General features: G+C 44.3%; 1 protein-coding gene across 8 annotated transcripts in view; it reads right to left on the bottom strand.

Moving 5' to 3' along the window:
• ZNF148 (zinc finger protein 148) overlaps positions 1-23,249 on the bottom strand; it is a 137,842-nt gene that overhangs the window by 21,681 nt on the left and 92,912 nt on the right. For all 8 annotated transcript variants that reach the window (XM_055125288.1, XM_055125281.1, XM_055125282.1 and 5 more), the window contains 2 exons: positions 12,486-12,609; positions 11,319-11,402 (listed from right to left, as the gene is read on the bottom strand). In XM_055125288.1, the coding sequence (XP_054981263.1) occupies positions 11,319-11,402; positions 12,486-12,609 (208 nt within the window). The remainder of the gene's footprint in view (positions 1-11,318; positions 11,403-12,485; positions 12,610-23,249) is intronic.

Genomic DNA, 23,249 nt, shown 5'->3' with positions numbered 1-23,249 from the left:
TCAACTATACTTTTTTGCCTCTCCAGGATATATTCCCAGAAGTGGTATTGCTGGGTCAAATGGGAGCTCAATTTCTAATTTCTAAAACCTTTTTCAATGATACTGGTTGAGTACAAGTCTCAATTAGAAAAATATTAACTTTGGTTCTATACAGTAAAATTCCTTAAAAAAACAGCTACCAATTCTAGGAATTTAACTGCTACATAGTAAGCTTAGTCAGGATATTCAACTTCTCTATCACACAAAACGTTGTGAGACCAATGATGGTTCAATTAATTCCCTGAAGAAAATGAAGTTCGCTATTGACACAACTGGTTTACTAATACCAAACACACTGAAATGTCCACCAAGTACTGCTCATAAATATGATTAAAAGCCACGAGTTGTAAATGTTTTGTTTCCTTTAGGCTTATAAATTAGTTCCAGTAAACTTTCTTCTGCTATACACAATTTTTTGTCATCACTTTCGACAGAGCTGGTTACACTTCAGGTTACAATGAATTCAATTTCTTTGAAAACAGTATTTATATCACTTTACTTATCCCCTTGATCTTCGATTTGCTCGAGGGGGCACCAGTAATGTCTCCATTTGTCCCTGTTGCGTTCAAATGTAGCCAATGATATCTGCTCCCTCCAGGAAAAGATATAAGCCTCAAACCGTTCATTCAGGGTTTTGACAAAGAAGTCTGACTCTGACCATCTCGTTGGTGGGCGACCACGTCATCTTTTGACGTCCCGGGGAATCCAGTTGGTAACAGCTCTAGTCCAACAGTCGTCTCTGCATTACCTGTCCGGCCCATCTGATTTTCAACGCCTTGGCAAACAAGACAGCATCCCAAATTCTTGACTGTCGACGGAGGTCAGAACTCCGGACTGAGTGAAATATGATATGCCTAGCATGGCTCTTTCGATTCCTCTTTGGGATACCCGAATAGCGTTCTCATCCTGTTTTCATAGGGCCCAGGTCTCTGAGGCGTATGTTAGTGCAGGAAGAACGGTGGAGTCGAAAAGATGTGCCAGAGGTTTTTTGTCCTCTTAACCACTTCTTCGACGTTCTTGAAGGCGTTCCATGCTGCTCTCTTCCTCTTGTGCAGTTCTGGCACCAAGTCATTCCTCATGCTGAGTTCTCGACCCAGGTACACATAGCTGCTGCATTCAGAGATGTTTGTTCCATTGAGAGCAAATGGAACGTCACGGACTAGTTCGTTTTTCATGAACATCGTTTTGCTGAGATTCAGCTGCAGTCCAACCTTTTCACACTCGTAGTCGAAGTTGGACAGCATTTGTACCGCTTGGCCATTTGGTGTTATGAGAACGATCTCATCAGTGAAGTGGAGGTGGTGTAGTTGCCGGCTGTCTATCTTCACTCTCATTCCTTCCCATTCCAGTCATCACATGATGTTCTCGAGGGTGGCATTGAAGAATTTCGGTGAAATGGTACCGCCCTGCAAAACCCCTCTCTTTATGTCAATGATCACTTCCTTGTAGAATGGTGAGATCCTGGTGATGAATCCGTAATACAGCTCGAGTTGGATCTTGATGTACTGAGTTTGAACATCCTGTTTTGCTAGGGCTTCGATGACAGCTTCAGTCTCAACAGAATCAAAGGCCTTCTTTAAATCGATGAACATTAGACAGAGTGGCATCTTGAACTCTCGAGAAACTTCAATAAGTTTGGTCACTGTGTGGATATGGTCGATTGTGCTGAATCCTTTTCAGAACCCGGCTTGCTCAAATGCTTTGTCCTTCGTCTGGTGTTCTGCCTATTCTATTCAGGATGACTTGAGTGAACAACTTGAAAACAGTATTTATAAGGAGAAAATAAACCCCACCAAACTTTAGTAAAATTAAATACACATACCATGCAATACTGAAAGTATTTTATTCTGTACTTTGAAAATTGAAAATCTTGCTTCTATAGTTGCTTGGGGCTAATTTATTGCTTTTTGTTTATTTGGGCCATACCCGGCACTGCCCGGGTCTTATTCCTGGTTCCTTATCAAAGGAACACTCCAGGCAGGGCCTAGGGACCACTGGGATACTGAGGACTGAACTGTCAGCTGCATACAAGGCAAATGCTCCACCTGCTGGACTCTCTCCAGACCTGAAGCTAATTCTTGAATCACTTTTAAACTAGTGTCCATAATGGGCCCCTGCTATCTATCAACTGAGTAACACTGGTCACATCTGTCATTTCATCAAGAGCCACAAGAGTCACTTGCTCTATTTTTTCAGTTGACTCTTGGTGCTGTTCCCACACAGGGTCTCATTTGAAAAATCAGAATTCTGCAAAAAAAACTTGAAAATCACTGCCTTATACTAGCTTCATTCCTTTTGGCCCTCTATTTAAATTTTATTATTATGAAACAAAAAGGATTTGAATTGAATTGTTATTAAATTAAATCTGATCTGTAGGGATTCTTTCTTTGAAATGGCATCCATACACTTTTTTCAAGCTTTGTCTTAATGTTTTGTTCTTAAGGCCCTCATCATTTTCATTAAACATTCTTATGAAACCTCATTTATAGAAGTGGTTTTTTTCAATGAAAAAGGGTAAAACTAGGATTGATTTAGGAAAATTTTTTTTGGTGTAACACCTGGTGATGCTCAGGGGTTACTCCTGGCTCTGCAATCAAGGATTCAGGAATTACTCCTGGTGGTGCTCAGGGGACATATGGGATGCTGGGGATCGAACCTGGGTCAGCTTTGAGCAACGCAAACGCCCTACCCGCTGTGCTATCGCTCCAGCCCCAGGAAATGTTTTTAAGAGAACTACATTTTATTTTTATTATTTAAGGGGAGATGGGGGCACACCCAGATATCTTTAGGGGTGACTCCTGGCTCTGCAGTCAGGGATCACTCTTAGCAGTGCTAGGGGACCCTATGGAATGCTGGGGATTGAACCCGGGTCAGCCACATGCAAGGCAAACCCACTACCCACAGTACAATAGCTCTCGCCCCCAAGGGAACTACATTTTCAATAACATTAATAGCTAATTATCCTGAAACCCAGACAATGCGAGGCGAGTAAAAGCAGATGGTTGTAAAAGCAGCATGTCACAGTTCAGCTCCATGTCTCACTCTACAGAAGAGTAATGTAAAGGTTGGGCTATTCATAGTATTCAGAAAATGTCAGTCCAAATATACAAACAAAACATAAGAATCTGAGACACAGAATATCATCTGAAATACAAGCAGAGGAATTACACAAAATCTGCTCAGATTTCTGGGGCTGGAGCGATAGCACAGCGAATAGGGCATTTGCCTTGCACGTAGCCGACCCGGGTTCGATTCCCAGCATTCCATATGGTCCCATGAGCACTGCCAGGGGTAATTCCTGAGTGCATGAGCCAGGAGTGACCCCTGTGCATCGCTGAGTGTGACCCAAATAGCAAAACAAAAACAAAAACAAAACAACAACAACAAAAACCTGCTCAAATTTCTGGGCTGCAATGTGTTTCCTGAGCCCGCAAGGACTTTGTGGAGCAGTGCGCCCAGGCAAGCTGCCATACCAGCCACCACTGACCATAGCAGCAGCACAGGAAGATCTGAGGTGTAAAACAAGCCACCACACGTAGTCAGCGGTACTGTGAGGGATGCTTTCAAAAACACTTAAGACACTTTCCTAAAATTCAAATGCAGAGCTGAAAATAATGAAATTTAAGCATTTTAGAAAATTAAAACCTTTTCAATGATGGCACCTACAATATTTTTAAAATATCCAGAACAATAGTGACTGACCTTGAAGGGAAGTTTTCAATGTTCTAAGTATTCTATTATTTTTTGTTTGGGGGCCAACACCCAGCAGTGCTTGGGGGACCATATGAGGTGCCAGAGATTAAACTCGGGTCAGCTGCATGCCAGGAAAGCGCCCTGCCTTCGTTTTATCTCTCCAGCCCTTGCCCTAAATACTCTAAGTTGTATTCCTTCATCATGACTATGCCTAAAACAGGTCATACATTTTGTTAGCTAAACCAAAGGGCCAAATAACATACATGAATTTTAAAATAAACTGTCATTAAAAGTCAAATGAAAAACCCTACCAAGAAATAGGAAGCTTTGTTGCCAGCAAACACCACATCTGAAAACATAGTGAGCTGCAAGGAACCCACTGGGTGAGCAATGGCAGGCAGGAGTGATTATTTTCTCTGAAGAACACAGTGTCAATTGTATGGCTGAAATAATGTACAAACTAAACCCAAATGTAGACTTAGCTGTCTTCACTGGGGCTGTGGGTGAGGAACAGGGAGAACTTTTTTTTTTTTTCCATTTTGGGTCATATCCGGCGATGCTCAGGGGTTACTACTGGCTCGGCACTCAGGAATTACTCCTGGCGGTGCTCAGGGGACCATATGGGATGCTGGGATTCGAACCTGGGTTGGCCGCGTGCAAGACAAACGCCCTACCCGCTGTGCTATCACTCCAGCCCCAAAGAAATCAATATATTTCTAAAGATGAAAATAAACGTGGGCCTGAAGGACAGTACAGCAGGTAGGGTGCTACTTTTTCATGCAGGTGCTATTGCTACAGCCCAAACAGGGAGCCCAAACAGGGAGAACTTTGAAGGAAGTTCCCAGGAAGGCACACTGACAAGGGCCAGGCTCTGGTCTCTGCTACTGCAAAAATCTTTACGGCAGGGAGAGGGGGAGAAGCAAAAAAGGAAAGGGTCATCATTTCTTGAGGGGCATGTGGTCCCCTGGGGGTCCCAGATTATTTTTAACGGGCCAGAGTAAAAACTGCATCGATGAGAGGTCAGGTCATGAGAGAGGAGCGGCTCAACAGTGAGATGGGAAGCAACAGGCTGAGGAGGGCCCACCATCAGGGAGGGTGGGAACCCTGGCCTAGACTAAGCGTGTCAGAGAAACGCCAGGGCTAATGGGACTGCCCAGGCCCTGGGTTCCACCCCTAGAGCACACACACACATGCACTCTCATGGAAATAAAATACAAGTCATGTAAATATAAAAGAATGACCTCTACCATTTTCTGGTTTCGTTTTCTTTTTTTTGAACTGTAATTCCTAAAAATAAGCTTGGTAAATTTATAATTATCTGAGTAAGTTTTTAGAAAGTAAATTTTCTATATATAATTTAGAGAGTAACAACTTCCCAAATTTCCAGTTTCTTCACAAAAGTTTCTCCAACCTAACAGGATAACCCTGATGCTCCTTAAGGATGCTGACATAAGGCTGGCAGTTCAATTCTAACTTGGCTTCTTCCCCATCCCTCCTCCTCCCTGGCCCTCTGAAAATGAACACTGGCAGGCCCTCTCCCCGCTCTGGCACTGCCCGCTCTCTACCAGCTGCACTGTACTGCTGCCTCCGCAGTAACCCCCAGCCCTGACCTGTAAGACCAGGTCCACAAGCAGTTCTGCTCCTACCTGAACAAACTAAAAGCTTTATGTTTAATACCCAAAGTTTCTGCTAACTCCAGTTTTCTTGGTGCTTGATGCCCCCTTTCCATACTGTGGCACTCAGAGGCCCTAGACTCACCGCCAACCAACCATGCACAGCAACCATGCACAGCAGGCGAGTGCCTGGTCACTTCCCCAGCTGTGTCTGGGACAGGGAACGAGGGTGTCCTCCTCCCACAGCACTGCGGGCAGCAAGACAACTGATGTGCTGGGTTCAGCTGGTGCTCGGCGGGGAGGAGGGAGTTCATAAGAAAGATCTCAGAAGGTACCATCGATGGCACTGTTAGGCTTGTGGCAATGATGAACCTCCAGGGATTTTGTGTTCTCACCCCGGTCTTTCTCTTGCTGGGGACCCAAAGAAGGACCTCACACACACCAGGCATGCGTCCCACCGCTGTCCTGCCCTTGGATCCCGAGCTTTTTAAGTGACCTTCGAGCACTTGCCTCTTCCTCTTTTAGCAGCAGCTCATCTGACATGCTGCCAGCCCCGCTGTCCCCGAGCTAGCATGAGATTCCTTTTGATTTCTAACTGGCCGATCACTTTACGTATCCTGGCCCCACAGATTCCCCACTTCAAGAGACCAGCCTTCTTCCAGTCTCAGCTTCTGTGGACCACGCTTCTTCGGTGCCACTCCCTCTGCAGCGGAAGTCTGCCCCTTCCATGAAGCTGCCAATCCAAATCCTCACTGATCTGTCTCATCTAAGGTTCCAAAGCACAGGCTGTTAAGGTTTGTCCAACTGTGCACCACGTGATTCACGAGACTGGGAAAGTGATTATACCTAGATTCTACTCCACCTGCTAACCAGACATAAATAACAATGAGAAGCTTCAAGATACAATGTTATAACACTGACTCATTTACTTTCTTTCACTACAGCCAATATGAACTATGTGTTTAATGGATTTGAGGACAAAGAAACCCCACAATACACTAGACAAATACAAACACACATTAGGAAGCAGGTAGCCATCCTCACGGCTCTAATGCAGAATACGAAGATAAGCCACCCCACCAGGTCACCTTCAAGAGGGCCCAGGGCCAGAGCAAGTGTCCCGTGGGTGAGCAGGGCCTGGGGTGCCCCCAAACCAACAAGCCTTGGTTGGGGGGCGGGGTAAGGGCAGTACACCGTGCAGTTTCTGTGTGTTGATTGATTCCCATTCTATCCCTGCCACTACAGACTACTAAGTTTCTATGTGTGCTGTGTGCCACCCAGAGTTTCAGTGTGGATTCACACGGCCGAGTTGCGGCCACACACGCTTCCTTCATCGCCACAAGCAGCACTGAAACTCTAACTAGGCCTAGAACATTTTCTTTTAATAAGATTCTCTCTTATAGGTAATGAACAATAAATCAGAGCTTTAAAAAAAAAAAACAGGACATTAATAACAACCACAGTAAAGGAAGTAGAAAGTGTAGAGTTTTTTTAGTCAAAGGTGAATGAACATTCTTTGACTCCACCCCACTAGCCCAACTGTTCTTTTTTAAAAAATAATACTATCATTCAGCCATTTAACATGTTTGGGAACAGAAGTTAGTCAGTGAGGGGCTGGAGCACAGCGGGTAGGGTGTTTGCCTTGCACGCGGCCGACCCGGGTTCAAATTCCCAGCATCCCATATGGTCCCCTGAGCACCACCAGGAGTAATTCCTGAGTGCAGAGCCAGAAGTAACCCCTGTGCATAGTCAGGTGTGACCCAAAAAGCAAAAAAAAAAAAAAGAAGTTAGTCAGTGAAAAAGAAGATTTAACCTATGTTTCAAGCATGAAAAATTCTCTCTTACAAAACAGGTTTTATGGAGTTTATTACATTTACATCTACAGAAAGGTATATATATATATTTAAGAACTTGGGTCTTAAAAATGGAAACTTAAGGGAAAGCCTGTCACCGTCACTCACTGTCATCCCGTTGCTCATCGATTTGTTCGAGCGGGCACCAGTAACGTCTCTCATTGAGAGACTTATTGTTACTCTTTTTGGCATATCCAATACGCACGGGTAGCCTGCCAGGCTCTGACGCGCAGGCTCGATATGCTCGGTAGCTTGCCGGGCTCTCTGAGAGGGGTGGAGGAATCGAACTTGGGTCGGCTGTGTGAAAGGGGCGGAGGAATCGAACTTGGGTCGGCTGTGTGATAGCCCAACCGCTGTGCTATCGATCCAGCCCAAGGGAAAGCCTAATAAAAAGTATAATTTGGAATGACCTGTTCCATTGCCAAAATCTCATTTATTTCAGAGGGAAAAAAATTATGATTATTAGCAGAAATGGTCTCCCAACATTTTTAAAAAATAAAAACTGTGACAACTATAAAAACAAAAAACCCATAATTTGCTGTAACATTCAGAATCTCAGGACAGATGTTGTGTGGAGATGTAGAGTAATCTGAAAACAATTCTATCTAAGTTCTTTCTCTAGACATCCTATCTGCCCCCGCCTGCAATCCGTGGCCACAGGACAGGTATTTCCTCAAAGTTCAATGACCTACAAATAATACAACCAGACATATGTCATTTTACATGATTCCAGATAGACATCAGAAAGATGAAAAAAAAAATAACCGATGCCATTAATGTACCTGATCAAACCAATTCTGCCAGGAGCAATGCCTAGCCAAGATGTATACCTTGGAAGGAATTCTGATGCTAAGCAAAGTGACCAGTAAGGATTCTGACCTGCAAGTCCTTACTTTCTCTCCTATGACCCAAAATTTCCCTTAAGATTCTCTCTCTCTCTCTCTCTCTCACACACACACACACACACACACACACAGCCCCCAAGAATTTCCCACAACTGCCAAAAGCTGCAGTGCCAAGGGTTTGCATTCTGCCAGTCTTCAGTGTCTGCGGCCAAAGGATTAAAGCTCTAATTAGACTTCAGGGAAGTCTCTGTGTTAAAAGAAAGTATTCTCCCCTAAAACTGCATTTCATAGGCTAATCCAAATTTACAAAAACAGAATTAAGTGAGGGCTTACTTCAGGCCAAGTTTAAATCATTCTGTTTGAAACAACCATCTACATTTTTGCTTTTTAGAAGGCACAGAAGGAGGACACGCATGCTAGAACTGTGTGACCCTGGCAGGCACTAGGACCAAGGTGCCTGAACAGCACACACAACTTTCGGTGACAAGCCTGAGTGCAAGTGCCACCCAGCTGTGCGGCCCACTGGGGCAGGGACAGCAGCAGCAAAGGTGGGAAGGAAGGGGATTTGACAGAGCAGAGAGAAGCCAGAGGGCTCTTTATTGGTAGCAAAAGCCTCCACGAGGCAGAGATCTTAAACTGTGACGCAAATGTCTCAGAGCAGAGTTTGAGGGTTGGGACACAGGGAAGGATCCTTCTAAGGAGACCCAGGCTGAGCCTGGGAGAATGCAGTGCTCCTCGCCCTCTGAGAAGTGATGGGTGACTCAATACCTTTTTGAAAACTTAAAAAAAGGAGAGACGTGTGTAAAACTTTCACCCTGCCATAATTCTTTCACTGTGTTCTTCTGCACTGAGAGGCCGACAGAGAGAAAGCACAAGAGGGCAAACTCCAGGATATCCAGCACGCTCCAAAACCAAAGCAATTTAAAACATGACAAAACAGCAGTAGCAAATGGTGAGTGCCATGTATCTGTGGTGCTATGGAATATTCTCAAGTAGTTAAACTTAAAGGTATTTGATTACAAGACGAAGTATCCTCTATCTTCAGGAAAGTATAAAAAGAATTAAGAAAACGATGCAGAGAAGGAAACTCAATTCCCTTAATACAAGTTGCATGCGTGCATGCGTTAACCAGGAGAGGCAAAATTGAGTTTCTCTTGAAAAAGCTAATTTTCTCCACTTAGTGACCCATTTGCTGTCACTCATTTTCATTTTCCTGTGCCAGTGTATTTCAGACACTGGATTTCAGTCTATGGCCCTGATGGACCCCGGATGTTCCCGGGAGCTGCAGTGTGGGAGGGGGCGTGGCAGGAGACAGGGCCCGAGCCCAGGCCAGGGGAGCGCATTGAGGAAGCAGGAGGCCAGGGCAGGCCAGGGTCCTCTGAGCAGCACAGGACACCAGCAGTGCTACAGCTGAGACATCCCGTAAGTGCTTTCTCACACGGACCGTGGCGTCAGGGACCCGAACTTAAACTGTGGTTCCATCAGCCCCTGTTGCATATAAATTTAAGGAAGTTGCTGAAGCTTCTTTACCCTTCCTACTACTCTGATATCTAAAAAATAGGGACAGTAATAATAACTTCACTCTCCCAAAACTGTGAGGACAAAATGAGATATTTAAAAAACGAAACAAAACAAAAAACCAAAAAACACTAACAAAAAAATCAGCACAGTATTGTCTTGATAAACTCTCAATAATTTCACTCCCCACCTATCTGCTTACTTAAATCTAGGAAGCCTGGAACTAGTGTAGTTATTTTTACAAAGAGCAGGGTTACAGCATTCTGGGGGGCTGACAGAGCCCGCTGTCTCTGGGGCCTGCCCCCTGCAGTGCTCAGGGACACCAGGATCGAAACCATCATCTCGGCAGCATGCTAGGCAAGTACCTCAAGCCCCGAGTTCTTGCCCAAAGAAATATTCTTAAGAAATCTTCCTGCAGTTTTTCTGTGCTTCCCACCCAACAGAACCTTTGACCGGGCACAGCAGCTCACCCTCCTCACACAGCAAACACCACCTCAGGCCGCTCTGCCGGGTGTCTTTCCCACCAGAATGCAAGCTCCAAGAAAACTGCCTTCTAACTATCTGTATTTCTGTTGCATGAAAAACACTTAAGGCTTATTAAGCTTTCATTGAATGAGTAAATCATAGACGTAACAGGATTAAAAACAAAAACATGTCAGCTATTTTCATCTTCAGGAACCAGTAAGACTTTATCATTGACTAGAAATTTTAATTTAGCTCTGAGCAGAAAAAATTCAGTAAAGTGGTAAGTCAAGTTCAAGTCCTTCCACCTGAAGGTGCTAAATGTTTGCCTACGAAACTGAAATCTGCAGAAAGCAAATGGTCTTTAGAAACTAGGACACTATATACAGCACACACCACCCGAGTGTGCTCCAGTCTCAGTGAGGCGCATCTGCCACATTCATGCTTCTTTTGTTAGGGGCAAAGAGAATGATTCAGGTGGCCAGGTAGTAAGCTTCAGAGGCACACGAGAACTCATCTGCACAACAGCGGGCAGCTACTTGCTTGAACCCTTCAACAGAGAAATAGGAAGATCTACAATATCCCAATATTCATTACTAATTCAAATTAATTCATTCTTAATTCATTCTTAATTCATCATTCTTAATTCAACTTAAATATAAATGAAAAACTATACATATTCAACAACTGAGCTTATATTCTATGACAAAAAGACAAAACATTGTAAGTAAATTTTAAGTAAAGAAACACTTTAGAAATGTCTGGAGGCCTCAGACCAAGGTGAAATGCTGACTACCGACTACAGTCAGAACACACAGAAATCTTGATTTTTGTATATGTGCAAAAAAGATAAGATAATAAATGTAAAAGACTGCTCTAAAATAAGCCCATGCTTTTTTCAAGTATGAGTCTTGTTACAGTGATCTGAAATATTTAAATCATCGACAACTTGTCTGAAAAATTGGAAGTTTCCAACTTTTAACTGTAAATAATAACTTCATCTTCTCTAAACTTGCTACACAACTAAAATCTATTATCACAATTTCCTTCCTTTTGTCATTTTTAAGTTATTGTAGAAAAATTTACTTCAAAGTAACTTGCCGGGTTTAAACATTAAAGTCAGTCCTATATGAGTAGACAATGATTTACAGAAGGGGGCAAGGGGGCCCAGGGGTGAGCTTTGAGTTATATATTTAGAAAGAACTGAAACTGATGCCAGGGCAACAGCCTTGCGCTGATAAGCCCCTCCTCCACATGAAGCGGGGCTGGAGAGCCAGCAAGGACGGAGCACTCACCGGTGTGGATCTTCTCGTGTCTCTGGAGGAGGTACTTCTGTATGAAACGCATGTCACATTGACTACATTGAAATGGTTTTTCACCTTGAAATAATTTCACATTCATAAATTAGTTACTGGATAAAACACAATGATGTAGAGTTATTATTTCTGAGGAAAAAAATCTTAGAAGCCCAAATGTGATACAATTTCAAATTATCCATGCAAACTTTTGTAATGTGATTAACAGAACTTCATTTCCTTTCATTTCCCACAAAACTTTAAAAGTCATTTTCAAATCACACAAAAATAGGTCACCTTGTTCTCCACAACTAGCCATACTTCAGAACCAGTGTTTCTAGTGATCTCCACCCGCCCAACAACAGAAACGCCAATCTCTGAAGGGTCTCTCTGCTGTAGCCTTCCCGGGAAGAACATCCTCTCCAGCCACCTGTGTGCAGGGAAGCGCCTGGGAGCCCTGACACAGGCCTCGACCCAAGCCCTCAGCCTCCCTTGGGACAGCAGCAGAGGAAGTGACCCTTCCCTATGTCTCAATCTCTTCCAAACCCCAACTGTGCTGTAATCCTTATTAACAGCTTTCTTAGAAGCTACTGTGATACCCTTCCTATGGTTTCCACTGGCTTTTCTTTCTGATTCCTCAGTTCTTTCTCCCTATTTTCTCTGAAGATTTTGATATGGCTCATCATGCCCTCCTCGGGATTCTCTCTTCTTCTGGCTCCGGGGACACTATTTTCCTCAGTACAATTCCCCAGTAATTCTGTACCACCCTTGGCCTGACCGTAATTCAACCCATGAATTACATCTGTCTTTAGTTCTGCTATCATTACATTTGTCATTTAAGAAACATCATAACAGATTTGCAAATTCGTATTTCACATTCTACCTGGACATCTTATATAGAAAAATAAATACTACAATCTTAACTATTTCTTCAGGTGAAAAGAATACATTACTCAAAATAAGTGTTTAATACTGATTAGTTCTGTACATCCATGAAGATTCTCACTTAAAGTTGTCCCTAGTTTCCTTCTGACATTCTGCCCAATAAAATCTACCTATGAAATAGTGAGTTAGTTAAGGTCTTAGTTATGAAGAAGTAACATTTACATGAGAATAGCAAATATATTCAAGTTAGTGGTGATAAGCCCATTTCAGTTTAAGAAATACCTGTGTGGATGAAGACGTGTCTCTGTAAGTGATAGTTCGTTCTAAAGGCAGCATTGCAGTGCTCACAAACGTGAGATTTAGGGGTTTTCAAACCAAGTGATCCATCCTCATTTATTGTAAGGATCTAGTTTAAAAAAGAAAGGTAAACAAAAGAAATGTTTTTAAGAATACAGTGCTTATTTATAAAAAAGATAATGCCTTTAATGCAAATAATAGCCACTAAAAATGACAACTTCCCACCACCCCCCAATTTTCTTGATAATACTTTTAGGATAACTGTTGGAAATGATCATTCTGGACAAGAACTGACTGCTGAAAGGAGGTAAAGTGATATGTATGATACCCTTTCAATAAAAACACTGCAAACTACAGTGCCTAAAAGGAAAATGAGAGAGAGAAAGAGAGACGGGCAGAGAAAGGGAAAGAGGAGGGTGTATTCATCTGCTATAGAGGCAGGCTGGGGGGGTGGATGGTGGGAAGGAAACTGGGGACATTGGTGGGAAATCGACACTGGTCAAGGGACAGGTGTTGGAACATGCATGACTGAATCTCAATCATTAACAACTTTGTGACTATCTCAGAGTGATGCAATAAAAAAATTAAAAATAAAAATACATTTAGAATGCTATCATTAATTACAGGGAAGAATAGAAAATCTTTAATCAAATCTTGGGAAGTGATTAAAAAAGATATCAGTATGCGTGACCACTTCTCTCTGATACCAATCAATGACTGCTGACCCTAGGGTCAACTTAGGGTCAACAAAGTAGAGCTTAGTTTTCTATTCTGAGTTCTAATATGTTAAGATCAAAGAGGTTTATTTCAGATATGATGTCAATCAATTAAAACAGTCTTACTTAAGTCATAGGAAATGAGTATCATTTAATATTTCTTGTTGCAAACTGAAATGATAAATTCTGTCTGTCTGCCTTTTGGGTAGTTCCCTGGGCCTTACAATTTCACAAGGCAAGTGCTGTACAAGAGCTACAATGTGGGCCAAAGCTTATGGGAAAAATTTAGAAGAAACACAGAGAAGGCTTGGGGTCGCCCAGCCACACATCCCGGAGTATTATGGGGTGAGCTGGTCCAAAGAGTGCAGGGAAAAAGTCTCCTTGAGCCTTGGGTATTCCAGCAGATCTACCACTGAACCGCCTCTTCAGTCGGAAAGGGCACACTGAAAATAATACATTATCCCTTTTCTCATTAGCCAGGAAAGAAAGATGGAGATAAATTAAGAGAAGCACCATGTGTGAGAAAGAAACAAGTCAGCTGTGGGAGTATGCAGAATGTGAGCTAAGAAAACTGTGTCCTACACTGGGTGGAGAAATCCAGAAAATATTCTAGCATACAAGAAACCCTAAAGAAACTGATGAGGATCTGTGTATATAAAGCATCTACACAAGAGAAGAGCGGCGCAAGTGCGTGTGTGTTTATGTACACGTGTACGTGCATGTGCACGTGTTTGCTCGCTTCAGTGTTGCGATCCTGGGCTGGTGTTGAGGAAACCACGCGGGCTACGCAGAGCGTGGACACACAACCTCTACCCAAGCATCCAGCTCCGGGAGCATCTCCCTGGCCACAAAGGCTTTCATTTAGAAGCAAAGAAAGGAAGATAAAATTTTAGCTTCAAGTTCAAGAAGCCTATACTTAAACCAATGATATTCATTATGCAGATTATGATGGACATCTCTGATATAGGGTGGGCACGTGACCAACACGCCTCCATCGCTGCCAGTGCCAGGAGACTGCCAGTGGGCGTCGCAGTCTCCAGGAGGGCTCAGCAGAGTGGAAGTGTTTGATCTCTGGCCCTCCAAGTCACAAAACAGGCACCTACCACCATGCAAACAAGACGACACAAAATCCTTTAAATACGCCTCCAAATATTTCTGACATAAAGCAACCAAGATATACTATGATGTTTTATGTAAAATAGAACTGAAATTATGGCACTGGGCCTTTTTTGCACATGTGTGGTTAAGAATATCTGGAGTCAAATACAGATTTTTGTGACATAGCATGTCCAATGAAACTGTAAGGAACAAATCTGGTCCCGGCATTTAATGTGAAACGGATGTAATGTGTGACTGTACAAAACCCCTTTTTAAGAAGAGCTAAGTTCTAGGTCATTGTTTTCTGGCACTGAAGAAAAGTGGGTTTTCACTGCGGATTCAAGCCTTCCTGTAAGATGAATTTATGCGTGAAATAGCTAACACTGTCTTGGAAATTGCAGGCTGAAAATTCTAGTATATTTTAAGTTCAAAGACAAAAAAAAAGAATTCTTGAACATTTAAGATCAATTTTATCTCCCACCACCCTTCTTAATTGGGGGCCACACCCAGCCCTGCAGCTACGTGCAGGTCCAAAAGGGTCTCACCAAACACACTGACCCCTGGAGCTACTGCCCCATCCCCACTGAATCTTTCTTAACAAACATCTTTATTTTAAAAAGCAGTTCCTGTATGCTTCGTATGTATGAGGCCCTGGGTTCAAACCCGGTCAACCTCGATTCTGATCAGTGCAAATAAAGAAAAAACAAACCCAGTGAAATTCACTTAGAAGGGGCCAGAATGTGCTTACTTTTCAGGTCTGGTTTCATGGCCAGAACTGAACTCCGCCCCCCACCCAAATTATTCTGCCTCAGAAAAGCACCAGTGGCTCTTTCATACCACTTGTGATGTTTGAAAATAGCAACCTGATTTCATCTGCTTTATTCCCTACTACAATCCTAATGTCCAGAATAATATAGAACAAAGGCAACATTATAAATGGCTGCTGACCTGGCTGCCTGCTCTCCACACTGAACCTCTGTGCAGACTATCACACCTCAGTCTTCTAAAAAAATTCTGTAGTTGATGTTTTACAAAGACACTAAGTATTGCCACAAACAGGGGGCTATGCAAAGGGGGAAAGTCCCTCAGCGGAACAGAAACATCCTGTTAGCAGGCAAACATCTTTGGCATACAGACTTGGCTTCTCACAAGCTTTCAAGATCTTCTAGTGAAGTTTATTTGCTTTAGGGTAACATTATTAGACCACAAAAAAAACTTTTTCTTTCAACATAAGAGCAATTACTCCAAAGAAAGAATTAAACAATTTTTAAGTTCAAATCCTGCAGAGGTGGCTGAAGCCTCTCCAGCAGCTTTATCTCACCTTTGCTCACGACCCCATCTAAGAAGGCTGGATGCATACTCTAAGGCCAAACGAGAGTGGAGAGACCAGCCGTGGTCTCAGGCAGAATTTCTCAACCCTTTTCGGGTCATGGTCCCTTCTGACCACTTTCTTTCCTGTGCATCCCAGTCCCAACCTACCAATCGGCCCCCTGATCTCATGCCATGCCTCCCACCCCTCTTTACTAGATTTTCACCTATGGCCCCTGGGAATATTCTGAGGCTTCTGAAAGGGCAGTATTAGACCCTGACTGAGAAAACACTGGTCTAAACAATATTCAATGTGCTTGATTTGGGTTTTTTTTTACTAGTTGTTTAGTTTTCAGTTTGTTGTGTTTGTTTAGGGACTATAACCAGCAGTGTATCGCGCTCAGGGTCACCCACTCAGCAGTCAGCGACTGAGGTGCCTGGGACTGGATTAAGCCGGGGCCGGGCCGGGCCTTTTGCATGCATTCGGCCTGATGAACTAACTCTCTGGCCCCTTTTTAATAATTGGTAACACATTATTTCAGTGAAACAAAAATGCAATGCCAGATGGGATTCCTCAGATAATCTGCTTTTATAATCTCATGGTCTATTAAGAAACATATGTTTTATTCTGAGTCAAATCCATTTCCTGTTTTCTACTTTTATATGTAACAGTGGAAAACTTAAATAAAACACAAATACACTAAACTCTGCCTGCTTCGAGGTTTTCAACTTTAAAGGTGGTGCTACTGAACAAATGCAACATGAGACTCCTTAATGAGAAAGCTGTCCTATGGTATGTCATGTATACTAGATAATGACTGAAAACACAAAAGCTAATGATTACAATCTGTCATACTTTGGAGGGGTTAAAGGACCCCGGAGACAGACCCAGGCCTCACAAGGGAGACGTGTTTCCACCGCAGGCCACACCAGGCCAGTATTCCACGTTCTTTTTGGTTGTTGTTTTGGGACCACTCGTGGTGGTGCTTGGGCTTATTGCTCTGGCTCTGTGCTCAGGCTTATCTCCTGATGGGGCTCAGGGGATCAAATCTGATTGGCAGTATGTAAGGCACCACTGTACTAGCTCTCAGGCCCTATCATATACTCTTATGCCAATCTCCATCAATTAACAAGCCGTCAAAACCCAAAGAGAAGACAGTTTCCTGTCCTACCTAAGAGCTTTTTACTGCAACCAGGATGAGGTATGAGATCTTTCAGAATTCTCTTTAGTTTCCAAAGCCAGATCCTAGAAGTACATTCCCGATGACATACAATGCAGTAACAGTTACCCTGGTTACTCCCAAACAATGGCCACAACCCTGACCATCCTAGCTCGCTCCAACCTTCTCCCCATACTGTCACTTTTTTTCCATCCTTCAGAAATTTTGTCATTACTGAACTTTAGATTATGACTGTCTCCCCTCTCTCTCCCCCCACTTCTCTGCCACAGGTGCCCTTCCACTGAGCTACATCCTGACCACCAAGTTCCAGTTTTCCATAGTCTTCCATGTTCTGGATGGTGCCAGAACATAAAATTCACTGTACCTTAAGTTACAAACCTAATTTCGCTAAAATGCTCCTCAGTTTTAGAGCATATTATTTCTTTCCCGTTTCATAAAAAAAAAAAAAAAATTCTTCGGAGAGGGCACACCTAGCTGTGCTCAGGGTCTACTCCTGGCTCAGCACTCAGGAATCATTCCTGGTGGGCGTGGGGACCATGTGGAGTGCCGGGAACCAAACCCAGGCTAGCAGCACACAAGGCAAACTCCCTACCTACTGCACTAACACTCCAATCCTGGTTTCCTAAGTATCTGGCAAACAAGTATGTGAGACTTTATAAAAATAAAGACCAGGGATCGGGGATGTGGGTCAGTGGAGCAGGTTCAGAGCTGCACGTGAGACTGAGGTCTAGCAGCTGGCCGGCACTGCCCATTCTGATTTAATACTGTCAGTTTTTATGTGGGGCCTTACCCAGCAGTGTTCTGAATGTACTGCTCTGGTCTCTGGGACCACTGCTAGTGGGTTCAGGAGATTGTAAGGGGTGCCAGGGACTGACCCGCTGTCCTACACTCTGGGCCCTCATTCAGGAGCTTCTAATGCAGAGCTCTCAAGCCTCTGGCTGAGGAACCCTGACTTCGAGGCTCCAGCCACAGAGCAGTCCCAGCGCAGCCTCTGCCAGTGCAGCCCCCAAGACCACAGGAGTGCTCCCGGGCCGCAATGGCCCACCCTGGCAAACACAGTTCTAGTAAGAAACAAGATTCTCAAGCTTAACCGTCAGTCAGGATCCCCTAGAACAATCTCCAAAATGAGGTGGGCCTCTGGAGCTGGAAAGGTCCTGTGGAGTGGGCTCATGTGAGCCAGGACGGCCACTGCTGACATCACTGTCCCAGACCAACTGATGCCTCCAGGACTCTGAGTGACTACACTTCCTGTGTTCTGGTCCACACCTCTCAACAGACCAAGTGGGCAATGCAAAGTGTGATGAACTGGCCACACCGCAGCAGTGAAGTAAGGGAAAAAAAAAAAAAATGAACTGCCTATCATCAAGAGACGGGAATATTAGAAGGAGCCAAAAAAGTTTAGCAGGCCAGAGAGCTAGGACAGCGGGGAGGTGCTCGCCTCACATGTGGCCAACCTGGGTTCGATCCCGGCATCCCATATGGGACAACTGGGTGTGACCCCAAACAAAAACAAAAACAGTTCAGCATTGCCAGGAGCTGATTCTTGAGTGCAGAGCCAGGAGTAACCCCTGAGCACAACTGGGTGTGACTCCAAACAAAAACAAAAACAGTTCAGCAGTCAGGAGTTTAAGGTGAAACAGGCAGGGAGCCCCAATATTTCAGTCTTTGCAGACGATTTCATTACTGATCTTTAAAAAAGAAACCAAAGTTCATAACATCAACCACAAGTCAATATAAACTGAACCCTAATCAAATAAACTCTATTTTGAAAGAAAAAGAACCAATAAAAACCCTCAACAAAATGGTAAAAAATAAAATGGACAAGCTTTTATTACACTGACTTCCATAAAACAGCGAATTCCATGGTAGCATCAAACAGCTTGCCCCAGGTGCCACTCCCCAGCAAGGTCACACCACCTTCAGACATCATGTACGCTGAGTGTAGTTTGGAAAAGTTCAATGATTAGGACTCTGCTTTACTATATGACAAATGATCCCAAAACAACCATTGCTTAAAACCCATGGCAGCTAAAGATGATATAACAGTACCACACTCTTCACTAACAAAACTCATGCTGAAGGGGGCCACATCAGTGTAAAATGAACAATGGGCTTCTTTAAAAAGTGTGCCACATTACTTTTATTATGTTTCTAATTCAATTATATATGTATATATACTATACTCCCAATTGGAGGTGGCAAATTCTCAAGTCATTCACAATGGCAAAATTCAGAACCTGGGAAAGATATTGAGTGGCATATTCTACCTAATATTTATCAGGAACAAAGTACTTAAAAATCTTTAACACAAATAGCATAATGATTTATAAATATGAGCTAAGACTATCTTCTTCTTTATAAAAAGGCAAAACTAATGAAAAGCCTCAGAGGACACACCCTAATCGGGTATTTCCAAAGTTCTGACTCCAGTCCCCTCTAGCTGAGGACTGTAGACAGGGTCAGAGATAGCCTCAATGGTTCTGCCCCATTACATACTACAAATAAACTGTCAAGGCAACTTAAAAAGCAACGGTTTCGGGGGTTGGAGCGTTTGCCTTACATGAAGATGACCCGGGTTCGATTCCCAGCATCCGATATGGTGCCCCGAGCATCGCCAGGAGTAATTCCTGAGTGCAGAGCCAGGAGTAACCCCTGAGCATTGCCAGATGTGACCCAAAAAGCAAAAAAAAAAAAAAAAAAAGTAACGGCTTCATTCCTCTCACAGCCTGCCTGCTATACATATATTATTTCTAACCATTTCACCCTAAGAATTCCCTAACCAATTCTACCTATACTTGTATGTTCTATACAAGAAGTATCTCTATATAACATACATACAGGAAACTACATTTCCCACACAGAAACAACACACAGATTGCCACTTCAGCGATGTTGTCAGAGGGGCGGGGATATGGCAAAATAGCCGAGTGCAGACAGTAGGCCTTGAGCTCTACCCCAGTACACAAACCACTAAAATGGATGGGGTTACAGAACAATACATTATAAATGGATTTCAAATTAAATAAGCAAAAGAACGAAAACCTGATTAAGAGATTAAGATCTGTATTTAGAAATATCTCAAACATATCATACCAAAATGAAAAATCCCACGTAACTGTAGGATAACACTGCTTTGCCCTTCCTCCCTGCCACAGGGACCTTGGGTTTGTTGACTGCTCCCCTAACCTGTCAATTACCTTTGTCTCCTGATCAGACTCTGCTGACTTGTAAATATTGTTTTTCTCTTCTCCTTAATGCTCTTTGCATGGTGAGTTACTTCAATTACTTTTTGGATGGACACAGGAAGACAGTTAAAAAGACATGCTTTTGTAACTTGGGAGTTAATTGACTCCAGATAATATTACCTCTTGGACATCTGCTCTCTTGACTGCTCAGTTGCCCTTACTTCCCAAATCCCCAAAAGCAGGGTCCCGATGGGGGACTAGATAGATGGACCCAGGTCAAGCTGTGAGCTACTCTGGCACTGAAACGGGCCAGGCCAAATTGCCATAATGCTTAACTGTAATTTAAAAGCATGGTCATGGGGGCTCGAGCAATAGCACAGCAGGTAGGGCGTTTGCCTTGCATGCAGCCAATCCAGGTTCGATCCCCGACAACCCATGAGCACCACCAGGAGTAATTCCTGAGTGCAGAGCCAGGAATAACCCCTGAGCATCGCTGGGTGTGACCCAAAAAGAAAAAAGAGCAATGGTTATGGACAAATTCCATCATGATGCAAAAAGTAATAATTAGATTCGGACTGTGCTGTGGTTAGGAATGATTAATCCAGCCTGAGCACTGCTGTAGTGTGAGTCTGTGGCGAGATGTCCCCAGGAGAGTTGCCCTACAAGCCTAAATGTGTCTATTACTGTGTCCATGCAGAATGGCAAATATTAGAAAGGAGAATGAAGACGCTAATTAAGTTACTGGTCTAAGGGGAAGAGAAGCACCTGTTTTGCCCTGGTGGGCTGAAGGTGCCCGGGAAGGCTTGATAGTGTGGAGATTGTGCTGGGGGGGCATGGTGAGAGAACAGGGGATTGAGGAGTTGTGGCAGCCAGAGCAGGAGAGAGTTAGAGGGAGAGTTGGGGAGAGTGAGGGCTAGGGAGGGAGGCGGAGAGTGAGACAGAGTTGCGGGTTGAGCTGGGGAGAGCGTTGTGGAGAGGGTTATGAGAGTTGTGGAGAGAGTTGGGAGAGACGAGAGATGGAATCAACGGCAACTGGTCACCAACCAGCGTGGCCCTCCTTCCTCCTTCGTCCGCCCAAGACAATGGCCGGGGGTGGGGAAGCGGCCAAGGAGCATCACGCTTGAGCCGTGAGAGCAAGCCACCTGGAGAGCCCGCAAACATTCGTTAAGAGTGATCACTCCTAGCATCACCTGAGCTAAAGGAGTTTACACATATAACAACATATTAAATGGCAATAATCTGGGTTTTAGTCAGAATTCTAGAATGCACTACACTCAAGAATAGTACCAGAAAAACAGGGCAATAAAACAACAAGGGAAAATACAGATCTTATTTATAGGATTTAGCTTTTAAAGACCTGAAACATTCTCCACATGTCAGTAGTAAGCTTGAGTAACAGTCGTTGTTTCAGAGTAATTCTGTCCTCAAAACCAGGGCCTGGGGGTTACGGGGGATAGTCCCCAAGGCCTGAGTTCAGTGAGCACTGACAGGTGTGGCCTGGAGGAACTGAGCACTGAGTCCCCCCCCCAAGCTGTGAGCACTGGCAGGAGTGGCCCTGGGCCCCCTATGTACCACTGATGGAAGACCCCAAGTACTGGAATGGTAGCTATACAAGAGAGCTGGGTAAGGAAAAAAAAAAAGCATAACATAAGTCACTGAGAAAAACTCTCTCTAAAAATGGAAAGGAGGGAAGAGGAGTCAAGAATGAGAAAATAAAATACAAAATGCTGATAATTATGAAGAAAAACACGTTTACTATGACAAGCAACTGAAGAATTGGCATTTAGAGCATGATGAACAGTTGGGTATGAGCCTGAACAGCCCCACACGCCCTCAGGTGTAGCATGCAGACAGCCCTGGGCCTGCTGTGTGACAGGACACTTCTGGGAGCTGCGTCCTTGATAGCGTTATCAAGAGACCACTGGCAGGCAGGGCCTGGGTCACACGCGACAGTGCTCTGGGACTACTCTCAGCTCTGTGTGTTGGGGACCACGTACTAAGGACCAAACTGGGACGAGCCAGACGCAAAGCAGGCACCACAAGCCCTGTCCTGTGTCTTCAGTGCTCTGGGAACACTTCTCTGCAGAGAGGGGGTGGGGCTGGGGGTGGAGGCCACACCCTGACCCCTCCAGAGATGCTTTTAGGTAGGAACATGAGGAGACTGGCTGATGCTGCTCCGAGGCAGGACACTAGTTCTGCATGTCGGAGGTGCTGGATATAATCCCTCACAATGCAAAACTAAAGGGTAAGGGCTGCTAAATCCAACCTATGTACAAAAATTGTATATAGATTAAATCTGCAACTGATATAAATGAAGGTTAGTAACCAAACAAAGCTCAGGCCAGAGAGACAGCAGACGGGCAGCACACGTGCCTGTCAGGGTCATCCCCACACCACACCTGGTCCCCCAAACCCTGGCAGGTATGTGACCACTGCATGCCACCAAGGATGGCCCTCAAATAAAACAAACAATTAAGGAGTCAGGGAGGCCAGGAAGTGCTAAGATTCTCATGGTATAAAATTCTCCACATGGCTACTCAAGGATGGCTACTTTTTAAACTATCAAAGATTTTAGCAACTGGCCTGCTAAATTCCTAAAAAATTAGCAATCAAAGAATACAAGATATGGTGTGACTGAAGGGGGGTGCAGCACCCAGAGGGTCGTGCTCCCATATTCCAAACATGCACTCAAGTTCTCCAAGCCACCTTCCGTTCCAGCCTGATGATTAGGACTTCAATCACAAATACCAAAGGAAGCAGTCATCAAAATTGTGAAAAAGGGCATGTTTATAACGTGGCCTTCTGAAAAAGAAAGGCTTCTTCAGCGGGAAGAGAAACAGAGCTGGGAACTCACTCGGCTCCACACAGGCACTGTGGTGCCCCCGCAGCCTGGCCAGCACAGCCCCCTCTGACAGGCTCCCAGGGCGGGAAGCAGCAGAAAGGGCTCGGCTAGCGATTCCCAACACACCAACGCTGCATCTCCCCCTGCCAGCTCACACTGGACGCGGCTTACTTAACAGAAACAGGAGCGGAGGGGTCAACGTGTTTCAACAGGAGCCATCAGGGCCTGTGACTTCTCCTGGCAACCCAGCCCATGGGGGGCAGGCCTCTAGGGCAGTACTGTGGCACTCAGGTGTCACCCAGTGATGCTGTGGGGAGGGCCCTGGACAGGGGACATGTGGTCCCAGGGTGCCAGGGCATGTGCTGTCTCTGAACAGTTATCTACCCTGAAGGCCTACCCATACTCCTTGTATGATTCTA

Source organism: Sorex araneus, chromosome 2 (assembly GCF_027595985.1).
Source record: "Sorex araneus isolate mSorAra2 chromosome 2, mSorAra2.pri, whole genome shotgun sequence".
NCBI lineage: Eukaryota > Metazoa > Chordata > Mammalia > Eulipotyphla > Soricidae > Sorex > Sorex araneus.
Note: the sequence above shows the minus strand (reverse complement) of the source record. Positions and strands in the feature narration are given on the sequence as shown.